The sequence below is a fragment of the Gopherus flavomarginatus genome, chromosome 9 (assembly GCF_025201925.1).
Source record: "Gopherus flavomarginatus isolate rGopFla2 chromosome 9, rGopFla2.mat.asm, whole genome shotgun sequence".
NCBI classification, from domain to species: domain Eukaryota; kingdom Metazoa; phylum Chordata; order Testudines; family Testudinidae; genus Gopherus; species Gopherus flavomarginatus.
In genome coordinates this window covers 73,613,719-73,633,774 of record NC_066625.1, presented here as the reverse complement: position 1 = coordinate 73,633,774, position 20,056 = coordinate 73,613,719, and the positions used below count along the sequence as shown (strand labels likewise).

General features: G+C 47.2%; 1 protein-coding gene across 1 annotated transcript in view; it reads right to left on the bottom strand.

Moving 5' to 3' along the window:
* The window catches only part of USP50 (ubiquitin specific peptidase 50), a 16,551-nt gene extending 362 nt beyond the window's left edge, over positions 1-16,189 (bottom strand). The window contains exons 1-7 of the mRNA XM_050968717.1: positions 16,137-16,189; positions 12,749-12,781; positions 11,238-11,429; positions 9,703-9,898; positions 7,537-7,743; positions 2,402-2,544; positions 157-289 (exon numbers count right to left, since the gene is read on the bottom strand). Coding sequence (XP_050824674.1) covers positions 157-289; positions 2,402-2,544; positions 7,537-7,743; positions 9,703-9,898; positions 11,238-11,429; positions 12,749-12,781; positions 16,137-16,189 — 957 coding nt within the window. The remainder of the gene's footprint in view (positions 1-156; positions 290-2,401; positions 2,545-7,536; positions 7,744-9,702; positions 9,899-11,237; positions 11,430-12,748; positions 12,782-16,136) is intronic.
* Positions 16,190-20,056: the final 3,867 nt, after the last annotated feature.

Sequence of the window (20,056 nt, the reverse complement as noted above, 5' to 3'; positions counted from 1 at the left end):
CATTTTTTTTTCCTGTTCTGTAAACTTTGGGTGGTGAGGCAGAGGTGACTGTTGCCTGCTTGTTTGCTTAGGACCAAGATCAATCACTGATGTCATTCAAACAAACATTCATAGTATTACCAATAAAGCTAGGATATAACTTTGCATCCAACTTACCACCACAGCACACAAGTTGTATTTTGGATTCTTCCGAAAGAGTGGATAAATATAAGGCGAAAGATCCAAGTTGCTTAGTGGATAGTAGATGTTAGTTCCCAGTTTCCTTTTGTAGCTGCCTTGATAGTCAAACCTGAAAATAAAACATTTTGAGACAGTATTTTCCACTACAAATGCTTTCAGCTATTGTAATGCTGCATTTGCTTACCTTCACGTGGGCATTGGGAGGAATAAATAGCTACCACCTGCAGTTCTTTGACATGTAAAGTGCTGTCTTAATGCCAAGTAATAATTGTAAATTACTGCCCCAAACAGAGATTAAACAAACAGACTGCAAGTGACATTTTGGAGTAAGAACAAGCAGATCCTTGCTTTGTGTTGGGAGTGAAAGGAAGGCCCCAGTGAGTGCATGGTCAATCTGTCACAAGATGCATGCTCAACAGGGGATGCTAAATCCAGCTTTAGCACTAACGCTGATTCTGGCCATACAGCACTAACCATGCCAGAGTAATACTAGCTGGGGAGCTAGTGAGAAGAACGGAAGGAGTAAGATGGATACATGGAAGGAGTAGGAAATGATCACTTTTTAAAAATAATTAATACATAATCAAACTTAACAAGAAGTGCTGGGCGCTGAAGTAAGCCAACTATGAAGTTGTAGCACCTACTTGCAGATTCCTTGACTTCCTCACCCACATCTGTAAGAGCAGGATTTTATAATTGTACTCTGAGAATTAATGTATGATTTGATTTTATCCTGTCAGTCACCCTTTTTGAATAGCAGAAAGGAATGACAGACCAGAACAACTGATTATCGTCACCCTTTTTTTTTGGATAAGTTATAATGTGTACTATGGTTTCCTATATGTATTACAAATTAGGCACTCTAGTTAAATATACATTTCCTTGTTTTAAGGTGTTAGTAAGTAAGAGACAGGATCTTGTATTGTATCTGTGTTAAGGAGATTAGAAGAAATGTTGAGGGCCTGAAGCCCCAGTGTGAATCGTTTTAGTTATAAGATTTAGCAAGTTTTGTTTTACCATGTATTCTGCTGAATATAAAATACTGCTGTCTGTATACCTTTGAAGGTTTCTGTGAGAGACTGTTTGTGTGAATGAGGAATGAATGCATCAGGAAAAGATAAGGTGGGAAAGCCATCACAAATGTCCAGATGGTCAAGAAAAAGTGAGAGACTTGGAAAAACCAGGAGACAATCAGAAAACACCCATTGTATCCGATGCTAAACATGTTAGCAGCACTGATGAGCTCGGAGATGAGGCAGGCATCCCTGAAGGCGAGACAACAAATAGACGATAACAATGGGAAGCCTGACAATAACCAGCAAATGATAACAGCAGAAAACCGCAAGATTAACACCACTTAAGGACTAATGATTACAGGATGACATTGCAAAATGCATGGACTCAAGTGGGAATTTACAACTATAAAGCTGGGTTGCGACCGAACTCGTGCTCAATCTAACTGGCCATTAGATTGACTCGAGCTACAACAGACTGGTAACTATAAACATCAACTGGCAGGAGAGAGAGAGGGTGTGAGAGAGAGAAGCATATGCTAACTCTTGTATTTTCAATAAATGTGGCATATTTGCCTCCTCCCCCCCCAAAAAAAAGATCCCATGTGCCTTGTATAGCATAACACTTCCGCTGTTGAGGGCAAAATGGATACAGAACATATCATTTTAAAATCTTGGGCTCAAACGCAATTGTAGATCTCTGCGCTTTGTAAAGGGATGGGTAGAGGAATAATGCCCTATCCGCACTGTTGATGTGGCAGAACACTATTCTCTGTTTTTGTCCATCACAGTCGTTAGTAGCTCTGTAAGTAGCTATCAGGACTAGCATCATCTGTACTGTAAAATTCCATTTATTAGTGTGATCCAGTTTTACAACAAACACTCTTCTTTCTTCATTTATTCCACAATTCTATCACTTTCCCCTCTATGACCAACCCCTCCCCTTTCAGAATTGCCTCTATTGCAGAGGGAGAAGCAGTACAAAAATGCACTGAGAGTGCAATTTGATGACTTGGATAAAGTAACACATTCTCTGGGTTTATCAGAAATCTGACTCACATACTTTTCCTGTTTTGTAACTATCCAGGTACTGTATGTGCAAAAAGACTACGTGCACTGATTTCCCCTTGCCTCTGAATGCAAGTGGCCTTCCCACATCCCATGTAAATCAGAGGAGCCGTAGCTGTCCTACCAGATGCAGGCTGTACCTCTTTAAGTGAAAAATAACCATCTTTGGCGCCTTGCCTATGTTGGCCTTTACTGCAGCATCTTGCTTAGTTCCACAGAAGGAGCAGTGAATTTGATTGTTCCAGGTCAGTGTGTCTTGCTGAAAGAAACATTCAAGACAGTCCTGTGAAAGGAAAACATGTTTGGTAAAACAAACACCATAGCTCTGTGTAGAGAGGTGAATTTCTGACCACTAAGCCAGGTTAGAGAGGGTGTCTCAATAAGCCTGTTGCGGAAGTCAACTTGCGCAGTGTTGTTTGTACACCGCAGAGGAAATTGTGCCACATGATTCAGTGAGGTTGTGACATTATGAGTGTACAGGGCCATAACTAGGGCGGGGCAGCCTGCCATGAGGCAGAGCCACCAAGGGTGCAAAAATGGGGTGGCCCACAGGACTGGGCCCAGCAGCATCTGGTCGGAGCCCAGGGCCCTGCCTCTCTGTAGGATCGCTGACCCCTGACAGAGCAGGCTCCCAGCACTAGAACCCTGGTGGGGCAGCAAGTGGGCAAGGTGCTGAGTGCTGCTTGGCTCCCGCTGAGCATACTTGTTGCTCAGTAACATCTGCTGAAACTGCTGCTCTCACTGGGGATTAAAAAGGTTAAAGGGGGCAAATGGGGGGGGGGGCAAATGGGCAGGCTCTGAACAAGGGGTGGAAACTGACTGTGTGGGGAAGGGTGTCAAACAGCTGGAGGCAGGGCAGGAGAGGGACCAAGGAGCGAGGGGTGAGGCACTGCCAGATGGTGGTAGAGGGCGAAGTGGCAAAACCCCAGCACGGAGAGGAGCAGAAGGGTAACAGTTACCCCAATGGGATGAGCCACCTGCCCTGTTTGCAAAAATATGTGGGGGGGGGCAAAGAGATGTTCATGCTCAGGAGGAAGTGTTCAGAGAGGAAAAATGAAGAAGTCCTAGGCTGCTTGTGATTTACAGTTGGGGGAAGCAACAGTAAAAACAAAGAAAGTAAACACTGCCCAAGTAAAACAGACCTTTTTAGTCAACACTCAGTAGGGGTAAAACACGTCCTGCTCCTGCCTTTAGCTGTTTTTCTGTTACTGTGACGGACCCGACTTGTTGCTGCCCAGCCTGATTCAAACTTTATTACAGAGAACAGAATAAGGAGCCTCCCTCTGATCCGCTTGTCACAATGCTCCATTCACTGGCCAGCAATTGCACTCACACATTGGGGAATTGACACTTTCAGGGCAGACTGGCCCAGGATGCTGAACACACCTTGGCTCTTTCTTTTAAAAGGCCTCTAATTTTGGGCTAGGGACAATTTTCAGTTGCCCAGACAGGTAAAAACACAGGCCATTTAGGGTACAGGGGAAGAGACCAATAGGGAAATGTGCATTGGGTGCAGGTCTGGAGTGGGGCTGCTGGTGAGATATGCACTGGCGAAGAAACATGTCAGCTGTGACCTGTGCTTGTAGCATTCTGGGCTGTGACCCAGCTAGTCTGTTCCTGATTCCCTTCTCTATGAGACCAGGGCCATCACTTCACAGATATATCCATCTAGCCACTATAACTGTGGCGTTGGCATTGTCTTACACTAAAACACAGCATAATCTGATTTCACAGCCACCACAGCCCTATACTTCCTTCTGTCTCCACACTTAGGCCTTGTCCAGGGCCAGCTTCAGGCACCAGCATCCCAAGCAGGTGCTTGAGGTAGCAGTCTGCAAGGGGCGGCAGTCCCTGTGTTTTTGCCCCCAAGCAGCACGCCGAATTGCCGCTGGACAGCGGGGCCAGTCCGTGTTCCCATAGGGCGGCACATGCGTTCCTGCGGCCGCAGCAATTCGGCAGCAGCTTCTATGTTCATCTGTCTGCGGGGGCCCAGCTTCTGTCTTCCAGCTGAAGACAGAAGCTGCCTCTGAATTCCCACCGCCGCGGAAATGCGTGTGCCGCCCTAACGGCACATGGACTGCCCCCGCCGTTTGGTGGCAATTCGGCGCGCTGCTTGGGGTGGCAAAACAGTAGAGCCGGCCCTGGCCTTGTCTGCACCACCAAGTTTTGTTGGCAAAAGGCAGTTTTTAGTGGCAAAACAGTGGAGGCCTAAACACTGCAATGCCACTTTTGGTGACAGAACTCCACTGTTCTGCCGACAAAATAAAACCACCTGGATGAGATGCGTAGAGCGTTTTGAGGCAAAGTTAAAAAGATAAAGCGTCAGTGTAGACGCTGAAGTTCATTATATCAACATAACTGGCCTCCCCCAGTATCCCACAATGCCCACTGTGACCACTCTGCTCATTGTTTTGAACTTGGCTTCCCTGCAGGCATGTGTCCCTCCCTTTTCAGAGCTCCGGGAAGCTTTGAGATTTTGCAGCCTGGAGAGCAAACAGAGGAGGCTGTGGGAGAGAATCACACACCATTAATGTGGAATGCAGGTAGGCAGAGCGGGCTGCTGGGTGGAGATGCTGCTCAAGCTGCTGTCTGAATGTAAAGAGACAGCACACCATGCCGATGCACAGTTCCTTAACAGTCATTCTCTCTCTCTCACATATACACCCCCCCAAAGCCTCTCTCTCACTTCTGCAACACAATTTCTCCCCCACACCTCCCCACACACACCCTGTCACACACTCTCCCTGTCCCTGCACACACACTTCAGTTGAAAAGTGGCTGGCAATCTATTAGGACAAGGGTGGGCAAACTACGGCCCAGGGGCTGCAACCAGTCCTCCAGACATTTTAATCCAGCCCTTGGGCTCCTGCTGGGGAGCGGGGTCGGGGGCTTGCCACGCTCCGCACAGCTCCTGGAAGCAGTGGCATGTCCCCCCTCTGGCTCCTACCCGTAGGGGCAGCCAAGGGGCTCCGCACACTGCCTCCGCCCCAAGCACTACCCCTGCAACTCCCATTGGCCAGGAACCAAGGCTTGCCAGGGAGGCACCTGTGGACAGGGCAGCTTCAGAGCCACCTGGCTGTGCTTCCACACAGGAACTCAAAAGTAAGCAGCTCCCAGAAGTAGCAGCATGAGGGGGACATGCTGCTACTTCTGGGAGCTGCTTGGGGTAAGTGCCACCCAGAGCCTTCACCTCTGACCCCCTCCCACACCCCAACCCCCTGCCCCAGCCCTGATCCCCCTCCTGCTCTCCGAATCCACATACCCAGCCGGAACCCTCACTCCCTCTCACACCCCAACCCCCAATTTCATGAGCATTCATCACCTGCCATACAATTTTCATACCAACACGTGGCCCTCGGGCCAAAAAGTTTGCCCACCCCTGTACTAGGATGCCCCTGGAATGATGCGATTGAGAAACTGCATCATGGGATGCTGTACCTGCCCCATGAGGCATTGCTAACCCTTCCCAAAGCACCCTGCAGCCAGTTGCACAGTGTGATAACTACCCACAGTGCACTGCTCTCTGTGTCGATGCAAGAGCTGCTAGTGCAGATGTGCTCTGTCAACGCAAGGAGCATAGCATGAACATGCACCAGCAGTTTATTTAAAGCATCTTAATTAAATTTTTGTCAACAAAACTCTGCAGTGTAAGCAAAGCCCTAGGTGTGTGTTGCCTCGCCTGGCCAGAAGTCAAATGTCATACAACCACAGAGTTAGAAGGGACCACAAGGATCATCTAGTCTAACCCCCTGCCAAGATGCAGGATGTGTCGTGCCTCTTATGAACTATCACAACATAGCTTCCCCAACTGGCCTTATACAACAAGCCATGCTGCTGTCATCCTTCACCTTTAAAGGGGATAATCACAATTTGCTTGGCAGGATTCAGCAGGAGAAATGATCAGATATAAACCAACCATAATATTATACCAGGAAGCAAACAATAATCAATACTCTTCTTAGAAAAATAAAATCACAATGCAAAAGGTAAAAGACAGAAATCTTACACACACACCCCACCCATCCCGCATAGCTGTTTTCCTTATATAAAGGCCAGAAAAAGGATGGTTTCTGCTTATACAGAGTCAGATGCTATCATGGTAATTCAATTGCTAGATAATCCACCTCCATGGTGGATTCATTCTTTGCTTACTTTTGAGTTCCTTTTATTCTCCATTGAGAGAGGTGGCTGTTCATTCTAGCCACAGTCTCACTGTGGGATGGAAAACCATCAATATCACTTTTTTTAAATATAAATAGAAATGCAATTTTATGTCTTTCTGAATGTTTTATGCCATTAAGTAATTGCAGTATCCATATTTATGTTACGGTTATTTTCAGTCCATTTTATTTTCAGTACCTATCGAGTTTACTTCTTAAAGGTTATACAGAAGGATACTATAGAGATGTTAAAGGATTGTGTGAAAATTAATGTGGCACCTAAAAGAATCAGGCAGTAGCTTTTATTGTCTACATACTGTACCAATATGCAAAAATAAATGTATTATCATTACTCTATAACAGTGGTCCCCAATGCGGTGCCTACGGGCGCATCTAAATGTGCCCGCATCCTGGCCGGCAGTCGAACATCTGCTGAAATGCCTCCGAAATTCAGCGGCATTTCGGTGGTGACGCCTCTCAATGATGCCGCTTGCCACCGACAAGCAGCGTCATCGAGAGGCAATGCCGCTGAAATTCGGCAGCATTTCGGTGGATGCACGACCGCCACCACAGTCCTTCATCTAGAGCCCGCCTGATGAAAAGGTTGGGGACCACTGCTCTATAATATCCTAACTCATACCTTCCAAAAAAACCAGTAGGGGGTGTAAATATGCTATGGTGCCAAAATGTCTAGGTACAGCTCTGTGAGTGCACTTAGAATACAAAGCAGCTAAAATGTAATGTGTTTTCCTCTAAGGAAGCATTTTGATAAGTGAGAATTTGAAAGACAATGCCTCACAGTTACTTTCTATACAATACAAAATAAAAGAGACATGTCTCTGGCCATCCCTCACTCCACAGCAATTCAGGGGCATTTCCAAACAACACAAGCTACACTATTAACAGCCAAAAGGACAATGGAAGTCTGATCTAGCATCTTCTCTAGTCCTAGGGCCAAATTCTCTACTGAAAAGAATGTATCCCTTTTAGGTGATGCCCTGGAACTGGCATGTGCTGGGAACGTATTTCTGTAAGATGGTCTATTAACATAAACCTTCCACCGCTATACTGAACAGAGACCACCAAAAGCTGGGAGGAGCTCTTAGAAACCCTACCTGTAGTGAGCAGGCACTCTCAGAAGGGATGGGAAGAGAGAGAACTGTAAAGACCTCATTCTTATCGGTGGTGGTGTGACACGCCAGGCATGTAATGTCATAACTGAGCTGCCCCTCAAATAGCTGGGTGATGATTGATGTTTCACTGCCGGTTCCCCTATCTTCCCTAGAAGTGGATGTGTTCCCATAGCATCTCCTTTTGCATGACTGTAAGAAAAAAAAACAAAAAAACAAAAAAACCTAACAAACTACTGACACCAATCCTTACAAACACATCTAAACATGCTTTGTACCGGTTGTCAAGGAAGCACACATGATCCCAGGTGGCAGTAAAAACATATTATTTATAATAATCCATTATTTATTCTGCTTTTTTATAAGACATTGTATTCCATATTTATAAGTAGGGCCCTAGTTGAATAGTGATTTATGAATAAAAGCATCACTGTCGAGTTCACTCTGACTCATGGGGCGAGATTAGTTAAATTGTGAGAACTCCGTTAACAAATTCCAATGTTTTCATGAGTTTTAGCATGAAGTTGTCTGCAAAGCCAAACCAGAAGTTTATTAGTCATATGTTTAAAAAAATCTTCAGTCATTCATTCAGGAAGCAGAAGCTAGATCAGTCACACAACACAAATAATGAACAGTTGAGGTCAACAGTTTGCGAAGAGTTTATCGACTGAAAATTATTCTTCAGAACTTCTAGCAAATACTTACAGATGAAAAAATACCTTCCTGAAATGAGGATTGGTTTGTAAAGGATGAGCTAATCAAGAAAGGGGGAATATTTATAATGAATACTATTTGAAAAGTATGGTTCAACCAGCTCCATTTATCAGCACCTCCAGCCATCAGCCCGTCGCTGTTTAAAGCCTTTATTAGCCGAGTCATAAGCATGCACTTAACATTGTACACTGAGAAGCTCCACTGACATCAGTAGGGCTACTCATGTTGCGTGGAGTTGAGCAAATGCCTAAGTCTTTGCAGGGTCAAGGCCTTGTTAAGATCTCTTTAGCTACAGCCACACGTTGTTTTCTTTTGTAAAACTTTCAAACACCTCCACAGTATCGTGCCAAACACCCTGCTCCTCTCTTCCTTCCCATAGTGCTTCCCTGGGAGGCATATTCTTTTATTTTCTCTGCATGAAGGAACCACTCTCTATTGCTTCTCACAATAGGGTCCAGCGTGGAGCACTCCCTTGTTCCACCACCTTCAGGATTCTGAACCCCAGAGCAAAAAAAGAAGGTGCCAATTCTAAACTAGAGCTCTAGGGATGAGCTAACTGAACTGACGCCCCTGCCCAAGCCTCACATAGCAGGGATAGAATCCAGAGACTGTCAAAGTTTTCCTGAACTGCAGTAACACTTGACGTCGCCAAGGACTTTCTAGCTTCTAACTTGCTGTCTGAGCTAAGTAATCACAGTGCTGAGATGCCTAACCTGGAATTGTAAATGGGACAAGAAAAATCATCTGATTTCCCCTCTACGATCATTCTAAAGGAGAACTTTGGTACACAGATAACTTCTGTGAGAGCACTTGGTGCATTTACAAATCAGATTGCCTGGCAGATGGCTACATAAGTTAGCATTTGGTATTAATGATGATTTAAAATGATGCATAGAACCCTCTTACTATGCAGCACTTTATATATCCACAGTAAGCCATACACCCTATCAGAAAGGGCACAGAACCAAAGGGAGATGAGAAACCACTGGACAGTGCTCAGAGCAGATAGGCTGGAGGGACTTATTGCTGGTAGAGTGGTTTAAGGAAGGATTTGAAGGAAGAGAGAAGCAGAGATGGATCTGGGCAGACAAGATTCTTGGCACAGGGAGGAAGAATGATAGGGAAGAATACAGAGACTAGAGGGTGAGGAGGAGGAGGAAATGACAGCAGAGGTGCAGATGCGGGATTAGGTAGGGCCTTGGTGATGTAGCTACGGAGCTTGAAGGGAATGTGGTAACAGGAAGCTAATGAAGGGGTTAAAGGTTGCACTGTGTGTAGTAGTTGGAGAAGATGATGATTTTACAGCACCATTTTGTACAGTATGGAGGGAGAGAGGAGACAATGACTGTATTCCACGCTATGCAGTAATGACTGCAAAGAGGAGACAGATGTGCTCTTACACTTCACAGCCCTAGAAGGCCATAACTGCAGTCTTACCTTCTTAAGTGCCTCATGTAATTCATTCAGTACATAAATCAGAAACTCCTGGGCGTCCTGCTGAGTCTTCTTGGTAAAAGCTGGGCATAAGTCACTGATGACTGAACGAAACACCTCTGGTGAGACGCACTCAAACTCTCCCAGCCACATATCGGCCATCAAATAGGCAAAGGCTGTAGCAACCTCACCGTTTTCCCTGAAGTAGCATAAAAGGGGCTTTAGTTGGAATACAAAGATGTGGTGGCTGTGCTTAAAATGTGAACACAAAAGCCAAGCTGAATGGGCAGAGGAAGCATTGTGAGGAGGCCATAGTCACAGTGCAGACTCTGTTTGTTGAAGGGTCACGCTCACAATAGGCTATTTCAGTCTGTAGTCTAGGAGTACTCTTGGATTCCTCGTTGATGCAAAGCTCTCATTTAGCAGCATCCATGAATAATTCTTTCTATCATCTGGTTCACTAGGAGACTCCATCCTTTGCTGGTGAATGACCTAACCTCAGTTATTCATGCCTTGGTCCCTTCTCAACTGGACTACAGCAATGCAACATACCTGGGCATGAAGTCGTCAGCACTCGGGAACCTCCAGTTAGCACAGAACGCTGCAGCCAGTCTCCTCATTAACACAGGCTACAGCAAGCACATCAGACCTGCCCTCCGCTCTCTACACTGGATTTCCATAGAATATTGAATCAGATACAAAGTCTCAATCCTTATCTTCGCAGTGCTCCATGGCCTGGCCCCAGGATATCTGAAAGATTGTCTAAAGCTCTGGGATCAAGACCTGGTCAACAATTTCACTCTTTTGGCATGACAGAACTCTCCACAGGAAGGGAAAGCTCATTTGTGCTGTTGACAGAACTTTCTCAGGGGACAGTCTAAGACTGTGGAACGAACTCCCTCAGGAACTAAGAATTATTATAAACCTCACCACCTTCCAAAGCTCCAAGTGTAAGTTGCATTGCTTTGACCACAGTAGCACACATATTCATACCAAACCAACCAACCAAAACCAACTGCCTCCAATAAATACATAAGTAAACAAACAGAACGCAATGCACTGCACATGCTTCACCCCAGTGGAGGGGATGAGGGAACAAATGCGTGACACGTTAGTCACATTGCTTACTGCATCACAGAAAGGCACTCAGATCCTACAACGAGTGTGGTATAAAAGCCCACATAGGACAGAAAAGAGGGAATTCAGAGAGAAGACAGAGGGTGAACATTGGCTAGGAAAAGCAAGTAGAGGAAGAGGCAGAGTGGTGTGCAGGGCCTGGGAAGTGAGAGCAAAGTGTACTGCTTTTGGTTTCCTTGTGCTACTGAGTATTTCTGTGCTTTCTAACGCCAGGCTCCAATTGAAACTTAATTTCTTTGGGAAAAACTTTATATATTGAGACAGAAAAATACATCCTAAATATTGTGTTCATACAGCAACTGGCACAATGGGTCCTGGTCCAGGACTGGGGCTCCTATGAGCAACTGCAATACAAATAATAAATAGTAATAATAAAATAGAGAGCAAATAAATCAACTTACTTGTGTAGGGTGGCTACATACTTCCCTGAGAGAAAATACTCCACCAATGGGGATATACTGCAGAGGCACTGCAAAACTGCATTCATGTAGCAAGTGTTCCCCAAGTTACGCAGGCCAGTGAGGCCTTGGTACGGTTGGCTTGTCTCATCGTTGGATTCCTCACTAGAATGCTCCAGGTGCACAGTTTCAGAGCTGCATTTCCAACAAGAACAAAATCCAAAATTGTACTTTTGCCACCTAAAATGCAACGGTCTCTTTATTATCACATTCAAATCGGCCTTATTTCAAAGAAAGCCATTGCTTGCTGTGTCAAGGTGTCTTTTGTAAGGATACTCACTCATAGTCATAACTGTGGTTTGTGTATTGAATCTAATAACAGCACCATACATCCACTGATCACACACAAATAAAACTGACAAACTCAGAGCAAATCGTGTAGTTGCTACCAAATGTATTGGACAGATCAGCACTGAACGTTGTGCATATTGTTATATCTGCAAAATTAACACGAGTTGGAGACCACGCCTACACCTAAGTTGTCTCTGTCTTCTTGGAATGTTAAATTGGGATGTTAGTGACCCAACCTCAGCTTGGAAGGGATTCAGATAATTAGTTTGCAATTATCTGTTTTACTTTCCATTACTCTCAACCTTGCAAGCCCTCTACTCCTGGAGCTCCCACTGACTTTACTAGGAGTTTGCAGGAGACTAGAAGGATCAAGATCACTGTTTCTAGCACCCTGCTAGAATTTTTTCATATCAGTTTTTCCCTCTCCTTTGGCAGATGGCTAGACATTTCCCCATATGATTCCCGTGAAGCTTGACATTGGGCATTTTAGGGTTTGTTTTTTATTGTTGTGTTTTCTTGGGGCACCAGTGTTATTAATTACGAGCCCTATTGGATCAGGGATCGATCACCTGCTGGACAGTACTGACTGCACCTTTTGGATTGGGCCCATGTCAGCACAGAGGGTGGCAGCAGGGCTTGCCTCTACCATCTATCTTCGCCACATCTCTCCCACCAGGTCATCCTATCCCCTGACTTCCACATTCAGTGCCTGGTTCATGTTCCTCCCTGTCTCTGATTACTTGTCTCTTTCCCTGTTCCCTGCCCAGTTTCACATGTGTCTCCAGTCTCTGAGCACAACTAGCACTGTGGGTTGGGTTGGATATGGCTGATTAGGGCTAACATGAGTAAAGAGGGCAAACCCATCATTAATGAGGGATGTGCTGACAGGGACATAACATCCAGGGCAGAGTTTAAAAAAATCAGTGTTGGTGGAACAGGACTACAGCTATTTCCATTTTAACCCAGCTAGGCATATACGGCACTTGTATCAGTTCAGCAGAGGTGGGGAAGTCCGGCCCTCCTCTTCAGTCAAATCCCAGTGGGGTGCCACAGCCAAACCTTATTTCCATCCCTTCCCACACAGTCAAAATGGGAGGACTCGTTCGCTAGAGCTCAGTCAGGTCACACAGAAGATAGAGTAGAAGCACTCAGACATTACCAACCTGGGAGGGCGTGAGGGTCGCGATAGGAAGTGCCTAGATTGGATGTAAGAAACACAGGTCAGCCTCAAATACTTGCAGGTGTCAAAGCCTGTAAAAACGTAGGGCCCATGTTTGGCCTGCTCTATAACTGAGGTGAGGAGATGCTGGAGAATCACATTAGAGCCAAGAATGTCTGATTTGAGGGGTACTTCCACAGAAAAGAAAAATGTGGCCCATCTGCTTGCAGAGAGAAATTGAGGCCCTTGTGGTTAAAATCCTGGATTCTAATGCCAGAAGGGACCATTGTGTTAATCTAGTCTGGCTTCCTATATCACACAGGCCATTGAGCTTCCCCAGACTAATTCCTGCAGCAGATCTTTTGGAAACACATCCAATCTTGATTTAAAATTCACTAGTGGTGGAGAATCTACCACAACCCTTCACAAAAAAAACAACAGCACGTGCAGCAACTGGTGTTGAGAATGCAGCAGATGAAGGAGAGTGAGATGGTGACTAGGGTTGCCAGCTTTCTGATAGCACAGAACCAAACACCCCTGCCCTTTCCCCACTCTGAGGCCCCGCCCCTGCCCCACCCCTTCTATGAGGCTCCGCCCCCAGTCGCTCTATCCCTCCTCCCTCCATGGCTCACTCTCCCCAACCCTCATTCACTTTCACCAGGCTGAAGTGAGGGTTGGGTTGTGGGAGGGGAGTGAGGGCTCTGGCTGGGGGTGTGGACTCTGGGATGAGGCCAGGGATGAGAGTTTTGGGGTGTGGGAAAGGGCTCTGGACTGGGACAGAAGATTGGAGTGTGGGGGTGGGGTCTGGGGGCAGACTCCAGGTGGGGCCAGAAATTAGGGGTTCAGAGTGTGGGAGAGGGCTACGGGCTGGGAGTTGGGCTGCAGGGTGGTGAGGGCTCTGGCTGGGGGTACAGGCTCTGGGGTGGGGCTCAGGGATGAATGGTTTGGGGTGCAGGAGGGGCCTCAGGCTGGGGCTAAGGGGTTCAGAGTGCTGGAGGGGTTGCGGGCTCCAACTGAGGGTACAGGATCTGGGGTGGGGCCAGGGATGAGGGGTTTGGGTGCAGAAGCTCAGGGCTGGGGCAGAGGGTTGTGGTGTGGGGGTGAGGGCTCTGGCTGGGGGTGTAGGATCTAGGGTGGGGCCAGAGATCAGGGGTTTGGAATATAGGAGCAGGCTCAGGGCTGGGACAGGGGGTTGTGGGAGTGCAGTCTTCAGGAGGGAGTTTCAGTGCAGGAGGGGACACTGGGCTAGGGCAGGAGGTTGGGGTGTGCAGGGGGGTGAGGGCTCTGGGGTGGGGCCAGGGATGAGAGGTTTGGGGTGGAAGAGGGGGCTAGGGCAGGGGGTTGGAGTGTGGGAGGTTGTGCAGGCTCTAGGAGGGAACTCTAGGCTGGGTCAGGGTTTCGGGGTCCCAGCAGTACTTACTGCGGCACCCAGGAAGGGGCCGCTAGGTCCCTGCAGTGCAGCCCACAGGCGCATTGGCGGCCAGTGAGGCTCCGCCCACTGCCCTCCTGTCTGCAGGCGCTGCCCCCTCAGTTCCCTTTGGTCACGGTTCCCAGCCAATGGGAGCTGCTTAGCTGGCACTGGGGGCGAGGGCAGAGCGCGGAGCCTCCCTGGCCCCCCATGCACCTAGGGGTGCAGGGATCTGGCAGCTGCTTCTGGGAGCCGTGTGGTGCTAGGACAGGCGGGGAGCCTTAGTCTTGGTTCCCTGCGGCGCCACCCACCGGACTTTTAATGGCCGAAAACCGGACGCCTCGCAACCCTTGATGACAACAGAATAATCTTAAAGTAAATCATTAAAAATGCTACGGGGTGAAGGGGGTCAGTGCTGTGCCCCTCACCCCACTCCACCCCACCAAGGGCTAGATGTGAAGTTTCACATTTTCACAGCTGGCTAACCAGGGAAAAGTCTTCCAAGCCAGTTAGCAGTAAGCTGCCCCTCGGCAGATCCATACACTTAGCTGGGCCCAGCTCTCACCTCCCGCTGGCTACTCACACAACTGATTCTGAATCGAAGAGTTGGAAGAAATAGCAAGAAAGAGCCTGAACAGCCCCACTCCCTCCACCCCAAGCAAGCTCTGAAAGCAGATTGCAACCTCACCATTAATAGCAAACAGGGTATCTTAGGGAGGCTACTACATGCCATACTATGGAGAGCTAACATGGGACCATCAATTGATGTCTTGTTGGGCTAATATTAGAGGGGGACAATCATTCTCCTTGCTCACCTTTATGTCCAGCCCTGCAAGGTGCTGAGCACCCTCAATTCCCATTGACTTTAATGGTAGTGGCGGGTGCTTAATAGCTCATAGGAGACCTCAGCAGCACCTTGTATGGTTAGCCCTGAGAGATAGAGAGCCTAATGTGTTTCCCACAGGCTTGGTTTCTTTTGGCTCCTGTGACGGATCCTGCACGCTTTTTTCACATGCATTCATGACATCTGCCTCCAAGGCTCCTAGAGACCATTTTTCAGGAGAACAGACAGGTTTGCCTCTCTCCTGGTCTGTAGCAGGGCCCTTCGCTCCACATTATGGACCCTCGTCGATTCTCTGCATTTTCCAGGCCTGAGCCCAGTGCTTTGTTTTTGTTAATGAATGAATGTTAGTCTTATCATTTCACTCTAGGATGCGCTCTATGTTACTCCTACAGACAAGTCCAGCGGCAGCAGCATCGCTCAAGAGTTTCCCTTCCATGTTAGTCTTGTTCACAGACAAAAGTGCCCACAATACAATGGCAATCCTCCATCTGTTTTCTCTGACGATGCCTGCATGGAGACCTATGCAAGGTCATAGAAGTGCAAGAATGATAGCACATCTCCCCGGTGCCTCCTCTCCATTTGGGAATGGTGCAACTTTAGCAGGGTTAGGTAGAGGGGGACCAAAAAGGCGTTTAGGAGTTTGCTTCCCTTGCTTTTGTTCTGTTAGCTCCATCCCCTTGCTCCCCACCTCCCAGCCAGTCCCAGTAAAGTAACTGATGTATAATTAAATGGTAACATACTAAAATCTGGGGTCTTGTACTGACTCCATTTTATGTAATACACTTGCTCTTCGAAGCCACATATGATGGAAAACCACCACCAGCTAGGACTGGTCGTACTACACTTTCCTATATACATATTTATTTCTAATACTATAGAATGTGTGTTCTAGCTTGTTGCCTTAGCAATGTTGCACATATACAGTTGTTTTTTCCCCAAAACCTCCTCAAGGACACCAATACTAACAAACTGCTCTCGCATTTTTTAAAAATTCAACAAATGAGAAAATTGTTACCATTTTCTAATCAGCTCTGCCCATCAACCCAGCTCTTTTTAAAATGCTCAGCTGAATTCCATCTACTCTATTCAATGACCGTTTATCATCTCCTTCACAGATTAGGTTATAGAATGCAGACTCACAGGGAATAAAATATATTGAAATCATCAGGCGTCGATGTAGATTGGGAAGCCATCTCTTGGCTTGAAAAAGAGCTTGTTACTTCCACTGACTTTGGGAAGCTACCTCTTACCCTCTTCTCTTCATTTCACCACCTCTTTTCTTTCCCTTCTCATACAGTCATTCCCTTATTTCATAGCATTTCTAGTACAATTGCCCAAAAGTATGTACTTCCCCTAGAGTTCTCATTGTCTTTACCCTACAATTCCAGTTTGGATTCTTCTGGCATCATAAGACAACATTCTACCTTGTTGCTACGCGGCGCTGCTGAGTTCCCATGAGTTCTAGTTAAGGTCAGAAAACGGACTATATTGCACGTTTGTTCACATGTATCTTCCAGTTCATAGCTGCCGGAGTGTGTGTGTGTGTGTTTCAATCTTGTTCCCACAGAGATGAATAGTAAAACTCCCCTTGGCTTTAATGCATGTAAGACCCAGCCCTGGTTTGTTAGCCCAAACTTTTCCCCCTTCTGATTGAAGAATTGTGCTGGTTGTTGTAAGTAGGAGGAAAAGAAGAGCTGGGTTTTCAAACACCATTTTAGAGCATCTCTGAGGGTTAAGAAAAAAATAACTCATTTTTAAAACTGTTTATTCAAATCACAATAAAACGTTAAAATAGTACATCCTGCAAGACCTGGTTAACATTCAAGAACCTGGCTAAAGAGTCTGGCTTACCGGCTGGGGAGCCGCCGCCTCCTCCAAGTAAACCACAAAGAGAGAGGGTACGTCTACACTATGGGATTATTCCAATTTTACATAAACCGGTTTTATAAAACAGATTGTATAAAGTCGAGTGCACGCGGCCACACTAAGCACATTAATTCGATGGTGTGCGTCCATGGTCCAAGGCTAGCGTCGATTTCTGGAGCATTGCACTGTGGGTAGCTATCCCGTAGCTATCCCATAGTTCCCGCAGTCTCCCCCACCCCTTGGAATTCTGGGTTGAGATCCCAGTGCCTGATAGGGCAAAAATCATTGTAGCGGGTGGTTCTGGGTACAGCCTCACCCCTCCCTTCGTGCAAGCAGCAGACAACCGTTTCGCGCCTTTTTTCCTGGGTGAACTGTGCAAACGCCATAGCACAGCAAGCATGGACCCTGCTCAGATCAATACCGCAATAGTGGACGTTGTAAACACCTCGCGCATTCTCGTGCAGTCTATGCTGAACCGAGACCTGCAAAGCCAGGCGAGGCGGCGGCAGCGGCTACGGCAGCGCGGCGACGAGAGTGATGAGGACATGGACACAGAATTATCTCAAACCGCGAGCCCCTGCGCTTTGGAGATCCTGCTGGTAATGGGGCAGGTTCTAGACATTGAACACCGATTTTGGGCCCGGGAACAAGCACAGACTGGTGGGACCGCATAGTTTTGCAGGTGTGGGATGATTCCCAGTGGCTGCGAAACTTTTGCATGTGTAAGGTCACTTTCATGGAACTTTGTGACTTGCTTTCCCCTGCCCTGAAACGCCATAATACCAAGACGAGAGCAGCCCTCACAGTGGAGAAGCGAGTGGCAATAGCCCTCTGGAAGCTTGCAACGCCAGACAGCTACCGGTCAGTTGGGAATCAATTTGGAGTGGGCAAATCTACTGTGGGGGCTGCTGTGCTGCAAGTAGCCAAAGCAATCATTAAGCTGCTGCTACGAAAGGTTGTGACTCTGGGAAACGTGCAGGTCATAGTGGATGGCTCTGCTGCAATGGGATTCCCTAACTGTGGGGGGGGGGGCGATAGATGGAACCCATATCCCTATCTTGGCACCAGAGCACCCAGTACGTAAACCGCAAGGGGTACTTTTCAATGGTGCTGCAAGCACTGGTGGATCACAAGGGACGTTTCACCAACATCCACGTGGGATGGCCAGGAAGGGATCATGATGCTCGCGTCTTCAGAAGCACTGCTCTGTTTAAAATGCTGCAGCAAGGGGATTACTTCCCAGACCAGAAAATAACAGCTGGGGATGTTGAAATGCCTGTCGTTATCCTGGGTGACCCAGCCTACCCCTTGATGCCATGGCTCATGAAGCCATACACAGGCAGCCTGGACAGTGGTCAGGAGCTGTTCAACTACAGGCTGAGCAAGTGCAGGATGGTGGTAGAATGTGCATTTGGCCATTTAAAGGCGCACTGGCGCACATTACTGACTCGCTCAGACCTCAGCCAAGCCAATGTCCCCTTTGTTATTGCTGCTTGCTGTGTGCTCCACAATCTCTGTGAGAGTAAGGGGGAGACCTTTATGGCAGGGTGGGAGGCTGAGGCAGATCACCTGGTCGCTGATTACGCGCAGCCAGACACCAGGGCGATTAGAAGAGCACACCAGGAAGCGGTGCACATCAGAGAAGCATTGAAAACGAGTTTCATCACGGGCCAGGGTACGGTGTGACTGCTGTGTTTGTTTCCCCTTCATGAACCCCCCTCCCCTTATTGACTCCTTCCCTGTAAGCAACCCATCCTCCCCCTTCGATTACAGCTTGCTTAAGGAAATAAAATCACTATCTTTTAAAAATCATATATTCATTATTAAAAAGTAATTATAAAAAGAGGCAGAGAACTGACAACGTATCCCAGGTGTGGTTTGGGAAGAGGATAGGAGGGAGGGAAAAGGCCATTAAACACATTTCAATGTAATGACAGCCTTTTGGTTGGACTGTCCACTGGGGTGGAGTGGGCGGGTGCATGAAGCCTTCCCCCACGCGTTCTTACACGTCTGGGTGAGGAAGATATGGAACATGGTGAGGGTGGTTACACAGGGGCTGCAGCGGCACTCTGTGACCCCGCTGCTCTTCCTGAAGATCCACCAGACGTCGGAGGATATCAGTTTGATCACACAGCAGCTCCAGTGTTGCATCCCGCCACCGCTGATCTTCCTGCCTACACCTCTGATCTTCCTGCCGCCACCTCTCATCTCGAGCGTCTCTCCTATCCTCACATTGGTCCCTCCTATCCTCACGTTCACTGGCATCTTTCCTGTACTTTGCTACCACATCCTTCCACTCATTCAGATGAGCTCTTTCATTGCGGGTTACTTCCATGATTTCCGAGAATATTTTGCCTCGCGTCTTCTTTTTCCTCTGGTTTATCTGAGATAGCCTTCGGGATGGAGTAGGGAGGCTTGAAAAACGTGCAGCTGCATGAGGGAGGGAAAAAAGGGAGAGAAGTATTTAAAAAGATACATTTTACAGAACAATGGTGTCATGGTATAATTCCCCATTCTGAACCTTAGCGTCCAAAAGATGGGGTACCAGCATGAATTCCTCTAAGCTCAATTACCAGCTTAGTACTTGTAGCGCTGCCACCAACCAGGAATTCCAGTGCCTGGTACACTCTGGTCCCCCCCAAAACCTTGCCCGTGGACCCCCAAGACCCAGACCCTCTGGATCTTAACACAAGGAAAGTAAACCCTTTCCCCCTGTTGCCTCTCCCAGGCTTCCCCTCCCTGGGTTACCCTGGAAGATTACTGTGATGCAAACTCCTTGAATCTTAAAACAGAGAGGAAAATCCACCTTCCCCCCCTCCTCCTCTCTCCCCCTCCCAGACTCTCCCTGAGAGAGAAAGTAATCCTAACACAGAGAGAAAATTAACCTCTCTCTCCCCCGTCCCTCCTTTCTCCTCACCAATTCCCTGGTGAATCCAGACCCAGTCCCCTGGGGTCTCACCAGAATAAAAAAACAAACAAACAATCTGGTTCTTAAACAAGAAAAGCTTTTAATTAAAGAAAGAAAAAACAGTAAAAATTATCTTTGTAAATTTAAGATGGAATATGTTACAGGGTCTTTCAGCTATAGACACTGGGAATACCCTCCCAGCCTAAGTATACAAGTACAAATTAAAATCCTTTCAGTAAAATACAAATTTGAACTCCTTCCAGCCAAATACACATTTGCAAATTAA